The sequence below is a fragment of the Centruroides sculpturatus genome, unplaced genomic scaffold (assembly GCF_000671375.1).
Source record: "Centruroides sculpturatus isolate CEXI.00-Female unplaced genomic scaffold, Cexi_2.0 scaffold1127, whole genome shotgun sequence".
Classification (NCBI taxonomy): Eukaryota; Metazoa; Arthropoda; class Arachnida; order Scorpiones; family Buthidae; genus Centruroides; species Centruroides sculpturatus.
The window spans coordinates 143,780-154,203 of NW_019385367.1; the positions used below are offsets into that span (position 1 = coordinate 143,780).

The window sequence follows — 10,424 nt, forward strand, 5'->3', positions numbered from 1 at the left end:
ATTTTGTATATTTTTTTAAACTAAAATATCATAAAAACTAAAATAACAGATAGCACCACCAAATGTTGCCAGGAAAGTTAAGCAACTCATTGCTGGATTTTTTTACTTACTCTTTTTAACATCAAGCTAATGTTCAGGAGATTTTTTTTTTAATATTTTAAAAGTTTGCAATTTTTCTTAAAAATTATTTGACAATGCTGGTTACAACATCTATTGTAGATACACCATCATAGTGCTTATCATTCATTTTGTATAAGTGATAAAATAAGTAAAGTTCAGAATTTGTCTTGAAAAAAAGAAATAAAAATTTTGAATGAAATGGATGACGGTAATCTAAAAAATGCAGAAATGGTAATGAAATTGATACCACAATTGTGAAAACATTGAAGTCAATAAAAGTTTAACTGATATTTATAGTTAAAAAAAAACTGCATATACATTTTGGTTATACTAAAACTTGCATTTTCTAATTTTTTTCATCATTGGCATAAAAAATTATAATATGAATTATAATGCTTTTAACATGAACAATTTTTTGGTTACCATGACTAGTCATATTAACAAAGTTTAGCTGTAGTATACTTCTGTAATTAAATATTGATATAATTGAAACATAGAAATCATCACTAATTTATGAGTTTGAAAAAGTAGATATTTGGCTTAAATCAATCTCATCCTGAAATTCCTTTGTCAAATATATTATTGGTTAATATAATTGTTTTTAGTATTATGCAATGTTTGTATGCCCACCAGTGGCCGAGCGGTCTTCGTACCCTAAACACTGGGAGTTCGGTCATGGGTTCGCGCCGCGATTGGACAGGCTGGCTGCTTGGAGTTTTCTGGGTTTTCTCCTTGCCGATAATGACTAAATAGGAGGCCAGTTCCCCATAAAAGTCCTCCCGGAAGGCATTCTTTCCCCTCGCGTAACATCATGCCCCAGAGAAGGCAACGGAAAACCACTCTGGGTACTAACCTTCCCTAGTAACACCTTGGCGTATTATTAACTACTTGCTAATCTGCGCCGGGTGTCGCCAACGTCAGAAATCTGATATGGCACCAAGAAGAAGAATGTTTGTATCAAAAAATTGTTTGTCAAATAATTTTACTGTATATACAGCATATTACATTTTATTGCACAGATATGATGCTATTGTGTGTCATTTGCATACCACTTTCATGATATGTAAATCAGCAAAGTGCACATGTTTCAGCTACTCACATTTCATGGTGTTGATTTTACACAGATTGTGTGTTTGTTGCTTTAGTTTTGGAAACTAGTGTAATTGTTTATTTTAACTACAAAATGAGTGAGTAAATAATTTTGAAATGAAGCCCTTCTGTAATAACAATTAAAAGTCACTGAATATGGAAATGAAATAAACAAATGTGAAAAATACAAACAATGCAAGGAATTAGTTAATATCAGAAATGTTCTCCAAGTTACAAAACTAAGGGCAGTTGTCTTAAGCTGTTATTGTTATATATGTTGTGTCTTAAATTTTTTTTATTTACTTTCTTCTCTATTTTATAAACATTTGTGGTTGCAACTCTCCAGCTTTGTCATCCAAAACTTTTATAACAACATTATATTTCTACAGATTTAACAACTAATTAGACACATTAATTTTTTTCAGATAAACATTCATTTCATAAAACATAAAATTTTAATTTTCATTAAAATTTGAGTAGTTTATTTTTAATGTTTTCATTTCTTATCAGTTATTTATGAAATTTGGAATAATTTTTGCATATTTGGATTTGAGAATCAGTGGTATTTAATATAATTTTGCAGCAAAAATTTTATATATATTTAAATCTAACCAATATCTAAATGAATTTATTTTTTTTATTTAGTCAAATTGTTTCATTTGTGGGATTGGAAAAGATTATTTTGATAAAGTTCCACATGGATTTGACACTCATGTCCAAAAGGAACATAATTTGGCAAATTATATGTAAGTAGAATTTAAAATAGTTTTTTCTTATTGTTAATCTGTCAAATATTCAAATTTTTATTATTTAAATATTACAGGTTCTTTCTTATGCATCTTATAAATAAGCCTGATACAGAGTATACTGGACAGGTAAAATAAAAATTTAATAAGTAGTGTTAATGAAATTATTATTTATATGGAGACTGAAAGTATACATATATTTAATATGTATACTTTCAGTCCAATGATATAACATGTTAATATATAACATATTTAAATATTTGATGTAAGTTTTTTCGTGCACTTCTTGCAGTTTTTTTAATAATAAGTAAAGTTGAACAAAATTTGAGAAAGAAAGAAAAATTCTATATTTGAAAATCTTATGAAGAGGAGGCAAAAACAAAAATACTCTGAATCATAAAATTATCCAAATTAAAATCTGAGATCTTCTATAAAATAACATTGATTCTAATCGAACATATGAAATGTAATTTACATTTCATATCAGACATGTACTTAAAAAATAAAACATAAAAAAACTGTTTTGATATTCATATGTTTTTAAGAAAAGAAATTATTTACTTCACAAGTACTTTTGATAACATTACATAAAATATATACAAGGTACAATACTGAATTGTAATACTTCTATTTAAGTAAGGGCTTGGTTCTAATATGGGTCAATTTACAATTACTACAAACTTGCTCATATTGAAAGCTTTTATCTATTTGAGAAACAATATGCTAACTACTGACAAGCCGTGTAATAAAGTGGGTCTAGTACTCTGGAAAAATCTTAATTTTTTCAGAGTACTAGACCCCCTTTATTAGTAGCTTTGAATTTGGTGCAAGTGTAAAGGATTTGTCTTTTATTTTATTTGCCATATTAAATATAATTAAAACACAGTATGTAGAACATAATGTATAATTATGTTAGTAAAACTAAGTTTAAAAACTATTGGTACAATGTGTTTTATTGTATATTTTCTTAAATTGAGTGGCACACCAATTTAAATGAGGGAAACCAGAAATGACCCTTCTCACATCTGAGAGAAACTCAAATTCCAGTTCACAAGATAATTAATGCTGTATTTCAGATGTTTTCTACAGATTGGCTGGCCAAGAAACATAAAACAATGCTTGAAAAAGTGGTGCCATTTTGAATGACTATTGGCTATTCATAAGATTGTAAAATACTAATGTACAAACTCACTATTATATATGGTATTACGCAATGAGATAACAAAATACATCTGAAATTTTCTGAAAAAGTAAAATAACTTTTTATTTTGTCTACTATTACTAAAAATATGATAATACAGGTTGAGAATTCATTATCTAAAATTTAAAAAAATTCTTGGATTTTGGAGGTTTTTAAGTGCTGACATAACATGCCACACCACAAAGCACTAGAATGTTCTCACTAGGCCCTTTCTGCCAGAATGTAAACTTCATGGAAGGGTGAATATATATATATTTTACACATATATACAAGAGAAAGATGAGAAAAAGAAAAAATCAGGATTAAAATACACTCAAGGTATTAACATGTTTACTGGAATACATGTAAAATTTAAAAAAATATGCAATATTTGAACACATGAAAATATTTTTAAAAGATATTCATGTAGGTATGTCTATCAAAAATATTAATAACCATCTATAAATAAGCAACAAAAAAAAATGTCAAATGAAATGAGCAAATATTTATTGTGTCATCGTCACAATGCTGGGCTGCAATTTTTAATCATATTTTTAATTTATTTAATTTAGAATATATGCTCTCTATCTCAAATTAGTAGTGTCTTGTCCCTGTACACCATACTTTTCCTGTTAGAATAGTCATACCAGTCATCCAACTCCTTTCAGAGGAAAATTTTTTAATTGAAATAATGTAACTTCTGGTTTGCCTCAAAAGTTCATATATAGTTAATTGTGGCTTCCTAATCTTTCCATATCTGGTTTCGGCTTTGATCTCTTTAACTCCATTCTTGAGATTAAAGAAAGACAGGTGGACAGACAGACATCTGTGGGAATTTAAGGTCTACAATTTATACAAATTGCTATTATAATATAGTTCAAATCAACCCAAGCATTTGAGATAAATGAGTCTCAACCTGTAATGGCAAAAAAGAAATCATCTTATTTATTCATTCATCATTCAGCCAGTGACTTCTCAGGTTTAGTTTTATGACTGACTTAAAATTCAGCTCTCTATCAGCATTTATTTTACTTAAGTGAGTCTTATCCACTTAAAAGTAAAATGAATACTGATTGATGAATACTGACTTCAACTCTCAACTCTTTGTTACTGAATATAATCATTGGTAGCTTTAGATAAGGCAATAATATAGCTGCTAATCTCACAGATGAAAACCAAGATCATATATGGAAACCTTAGGGGCAGGAGGTCCCAATTAACTAAATGTAACTTTTGGTTTGCATCAGAAGTTCATATAATTTCAATTCAAAAATTTTCCCCTGAAAGGTGTTAGTCATGCCAGTGATCTATCTATTGTTAAAGGAAAAGTATGATGTACAGGGGCAAGCCACTACTAATTTGAGGTGGTAAGCATATATTTATTTAAATTAAAAATATGATTGTTACAATGCCTGGCTGCAATTTTTAATGTCACAATAAATAACTGTTCATTATACAGTGGGTGATCAGTTAACGAACAGTTCGGACTGTGAACAAATCGGACAATGAACACTTTTGCGAAAGATTTTTATGTTCAGATAACGAACACCTCACAGAACAAACACAAGAAGAAGCAATGTAAAATAACAAATATCGATTGATGTTCCCTTGTCTCCAGGTAACAATTCGGAGCATGGAAACGTTGACATCAATGCTCAACTTGATACCAATCGAATATTATTCCTCCAAACTTTGAAACTTTTCCTAGTAATCCCAGCCTTTTGTTTACCTCTCTGACAGAATTAATTTTTTAGAGTTCCCAACAGTCTCTTGAAGACTAAGTTTTGCATCAGCTTTTATTTTCGAAAGGGGAGAGTTTAACTGTCCCATCAGGTATTCATTAACGTCTTAACACCAAATTTCAAATTCCATCCAGGCCTCACATTTACATAATTTTTTGTGTGCTAGTTGATTTCCTTTCTCTGAATTTTGTAAGTGCTTTTCTGAACTCATTATCAGTTCCTTTTTTTTTTTTACTCTTTTTTGGCTCCATAATTTTAATTAGTGTCAAGAACAGTGCTCACCATAGAAACCAAGCAAGAGATAAAAGCCAAGGTAGAGAGTAGGGAGATGTCTGAAGTTGCTATACAGTCAGTATGGCTTGAACAGGTCTGTAGACCTGTTCAAGCCATACAGTAGGCACAATCTTAGCTAATCAAGAAGACTCAAGCAGCTAAAGCAGTAACAAAAATCACATCTGTGCCATCCATGAAAAAATGGAGAGATTGCTTTTTGTTTGGATAAAAGAAAGGGAAATGAAAAGAGATGTAATTAGTATGACATTCAAGAGAATGCTAGAAAAATGTTTGAAGCACATGTTGAATCATACCTACATCATGAAAGATCAGAAAAATATTCCTGGGCCCATAAAAGATCAATTGACCTTACTTTTGGGAGATAATGCTAGTGGTGATATGAAACTTATCCCACATCTTGTCTCTCACTATGAGAACCCTAAAGTATTCAAAACAAATGCCAGTGATGTGGAGAATGAATAAAAGGGCATGGGTCACACAGGCTCTTTCAAAGAATGGCTGGTTGAAGTTTGTGCTCCAAGAATCAAGGATTACCTTCAGACCAATGAATTGCCATTGAAAGCANACAAAAGGAGAAAATATTTGTAAATTAATTTTATGTGTAATTGAATTTTATAGTATTTTTAAACATTATTTAATCCAAAGAAAATAATTTTTATATTAAACAAACACACAATAATTTTTCTCTCCTTCAACAACAAATATCAGTTCAATGTTTTTTGTGTTTTGTTAGCTTTTCTTAGATATTGTGAGATTCGAATAGTCCCTGGGTCTAATTAACAATTTAAATATAAAGTTAAAATTATGAAGTAAAATATTCTTTCATTTTGAGGTGAAAATATCGTTTTTCTAACGAGGGAAAACTGATAAAAGAGCCACTTCCTTTAACGGAAGTAGAGACATCCTTTTGTTTCCCAGTTATCTATCACAAATCTCACCATCCTGGGAATTGTCAATCCCTCAATAATTCCCCTTTCCTTCTGTTCACATGGGAGAATACAAATAAGCTGATTGGTCACAAATCATTAGATATAGTCAAAGATCTACATGATTCGGGGAGTACGTCGAAGGATTTCAGAGAAGACCGACGTAGTCCATATTTGCTCCATAAGACCAACGCCCTTAGTCATATCCAATCGAGTATAAAAATGAGTTAATTTAGGAGAAAAGAAGAACTTATAATATTATGCCAAATAAAGACCTCTCCATGAAACGAAGTATGATCATAGAATACAGATGAAGATAAAGACAAAGTAAACTTTGAGGTAGTATGATTATCAATGAATTTGTGAGCTCTCTCTCTCAAAGCATATATTTTAATTGAACCCATATTCTCTCTCAATCGCTCATTTTAATTATTGGATTATATCCATTTTGTATACTTTTGTTTATCCTAGTTTATTAAATTCTTTTATTCCTATGTTAAAGAAATGTCTCTTATTCAACATCTGAATCAAATCCATATTATCTCCATACTCATGTTAATCCACGTAACGGTAAATTGATTAACTGGTGTCGGGATCCTGACGTAGGAACGAAGAATTGTGAAATCCTTTAGTTCTGCTTTAGATATATACAACTGTAAGTCCCTCTGCCCTCGATTTTCCTTGAATTAGGAAAAGCCATTCTTATAGACGACCCGAGAACTAGTTTCACCAACCAGCCGCCGAATAAGTGGTACCAACAATCCTAGAGGAAAGGTACCCCAGGCTAATCTCACAATATTCTACAATATGATTTGAAAAAATTATCACTGATAATATATGATAAGAAACTTTTATTCTAACATCTATTAGCTGATTGTTTATGAAGTGAAATTTGAATACATAAACTATGAATATTTAGATTAATTACAATCATATGATCACTTGTCAGTAAAACAGTACAAAATCAAACAAACTGAGTCACAAACACATATGATTGGAATTAAGATTCAATGATGAATTCTAGCAGTTCATTTGCAGATAAATTGTTTGTATTATACAATTAATCATCCTGTAGAATAGCATGTAGAATTAAAATCTCAATATTTGATATTCTGATAACATTATTCAAATAATGTCTTTGGAAAATATCATATGATATCTGATAATGATAAATAATTTCAGATTGCTATCATTATTATTTGATAACACTGAATTAAAAATTTAAATACTGAATATTTTTTCCCTAGTGTTTTGTCTTCCATTTATATAAAGGTGTAAGAGCAGGTGGTGGTATAGGTAAATAACTTTTATTAATAGATAAATTTTCACTAAACTTTTTTATTTAATTAAAATTTTAAAATTTAATTCTTAGGTGATGAAATTGAGCCACCTGATGGAGATGACTATGAATTATACAGAATTATTTTTGACATCACATTTTTCTTCTTTATCATTGTCATCTTGTTAGCCATCATTCAAGGTACTGTAAAATTTGCATATTACATATAATTTGCAATATTATATATTATAAATCATGTATAGTCTTGTATAAAAATTATATAAGTAATAACCAAATATATATTTAATTTTTTAACCAACTGAACTGTAATATGTATAGGGTTAATAGCTTATTCGGGATTTCAGAAGGAAAGAAATGTTACATGATTTGCATCTTTAAGTCTTTAAAAAACAATTTTAAGAATTCCAGTATTTGCTTAATTTTCAGATAAAAGTCAAAAACACAAAAATTTTTATGAGAATTTCAAAAAATCAATAATTATGTACAAAAAAAATTACATAAGTATAAGAAATGTAATTCATTTAATTGAAAATTCTATAGCAAATCATATTTATTGTAATATCATTTATAAATAATTCAATATTTTTCCTTGTTTATCCTTTAGTTAGTGATGTATGAGTTAAAAAATAAGATTCAGAATTAGTTTGTTTAAAAATTTAATTTTTTAACTAAAACAGACTTTAAATTTGATATTTTATTTTATATCAATGTTTATACATTATAACCATTTTATAAATATATTAATGAATATTTTAAAAATATTTGTAAATAATAATAATGGAAATAATAATTTTACATAACAATACACACAAACCATTTTGTACTAGAATACATGAATCTTAGAATATTTATGGGCTTAAACTACCCAAATTTCTATATTATTTGATATATTGTCTATTATGGTGATTTATTGCATTCCATATAAAGAAGTTTTTGAAGCTATAGGTTTTATATTTTAACAGCTTTATATTATTCAATAAATGCACCAATGTAAATAATTTAAATATTTTGAAATTTAACTTTACAACTATAGACAAATATATGAATTTTATATTAAATGCAAGAATTCTTTATTATTAAATCCTATAAATCAAAAATTTAGAGCATGGATAATATTATTATATATTTAATAATATAATTTCCAATTTATAAAGATTTGTGTGCGCCTTTAATATCTTTTATTACTTAAATTCAATTTATTTCCCAGTCTTTATTGAATATTTATCTATTTATAGGTTTAATTATTGATGCATTTGGCGAATTGAGAGATCAGTTACAGAGTGTAGTGGAAGATATGGAGGTAAAATATATTTGAATAATACATGATTCTATAAAAACATTAATAATTAAATTATTTTGCATAATAACAATAACATACCAGGTATATTTCGTATAATCATATTATTTATGATTTATTACTTTGTTGCATAAAACTATTAATAATATAAGTATTTTTTAAATACAAATTTAATTTTAAATATAAAATTCAATTCATTTTCTACTAAAACCTTCCAAACAACTGAATTTAGACCGAAAAATTCAAAATATATTGAATATAGGACTTATTAATTTACTATAGCAAAGGCCAGTTTTTCATTCAATTTGGAACTTGTAAACAATACTTTAAGATTTTTTTATTATAATTTTTTCAATATTTTATTTTTATCATTAATGAAAACATGCTTTCAATCAAAAACAATCTATATTTGATGTAAATTTCAAGCAAGTTATTGCCATTTTAAAAAAAAATGTATCATGAAGAACTAAAAGAAATATTAATTTCCTCTTTATAAATAAGTATCCTGTTGATATTTAGTAAGTATTTTGTTAATCAGTATTTTGTCATGCACTCAGTGGGCAAGTTTACATACTACAATATAATTATATTGGGAGTGTTGGGACTAGGTTGGTTACTATTTCCTCCACTTACTTTACCCTGCTTGTCTTTGTTCTTAATATTGCCAACACTATCCATAATATATATTTACAGGCAAGCATATCTGGTTGGCACACTTTACTTACAAGCAACAGTGCTGTTATAGAGCACAATTAAATTTATCCTAATTATTTTTGTATATCAAAATAAATTGTTTTTTTATAATTAGTTTGCAAAATCTTAGAATGGACTGTAATATAAGCAGGACAAAGAAGTCATCTATTTTTGTCTTCATTATAAATTAAATAAAAAATAAATTACAAAATTTTTTTGAATGTTAGTTTACTATATTCATCTTTAAATAATAATTTCTCACAGAAAATAAGAGCTTAAAAATAAAAGTTACTTTGACAAAATGTCAATTGTTAGTATTTTGTGCATTTTTGAAAATGGCAATAAATTGAATGGATGTTGTTAAACTCAAGTGGACATCAATCAAAAAAGGTGAATAGAACATATAAATAGATATTACAACTGCAGCTTATAATCCATGTAATATGGATTAGAAATGGTAAATGTCAGTCATACTTTACCATTATTGCTATATTAAATAAAGCAGTCCATTATTGCGAAACAATCGTTATCGTAATCTTTCATCATATAAAAATTCTTGTAATTTCAATATTTTATTTCATGATGTAAAGTAAATTAAGTTCCAAATTTTTTCCCAAAATTCCAAAAATTCCAAAAAAGTTCCAAATTTTTTCCAAAAAAAAAATAATACAGTAGAACCTCGAAAACTCGACCTAATTTGGACCGAAGGGTGGCCGAGTTTGTGAAAATGCCGAGTTATCGGGAATGGGGTTAAAAAAAAATAAGTACGAGTATTTCCTCAGAAAATACTGTACTGTACTTGTACAGTATTTACTTGTACAGAATATAACAGAGAATAAACTGCCCAAATACCCTTAAACAAAGGAAAAGTACGTCCTTTATGAAGGCATAGAGCCACTACATGAAAATGAAAATTAATGAATACACTGTGTACAGTAATTTACCTGATAAGACAGACCTCAGAAAAATACTTTATGAGAGCTTTTATACTTTTATAAAGCTGTCTATAATGAAAATTAATTAACTAAGGATTTTTT

The 10,424-nt window shown here is 28.0% G+C and overlaps 1 protein-coding gene and 1 long non-coding RNA gene across 2 annotated transcripts in view; both read left to right on the forward strand.

The window, feature by feature from the left end:
• Positions 1–10,424, forward strand: part of LOC111638197 (ryanodine receptor-like) — a 98,130-nt gene that overhangs the window by 75,645 nt on the left and 12,061 nt on the right. The window contains exons 24-25 of the mRNA XM_023383868.1: positions 1,855–1,955; positions 2,033–2,084. Of these exons, the coding sequence (XP_023239636.1) occupies positions 1,855–1,955; positions 2,033–2,084 (153 nt within the window). The remainder of the gene's footprint in view (positions 1–1,854; positions 1,956–2,032; positions 2,085–10,424) is intronic.
• On the forward strand, positions 7,254–8,730 carry LOC111638195. Its single transcript, XR_002758814.1, has 3 exons — positions 7,254–7,393; positions 7,470–7,577; positions 8,633–8,730. It is a non-coding gene; the product is annotated as an uncharacterized LOC111638195 (long non-coding RNA).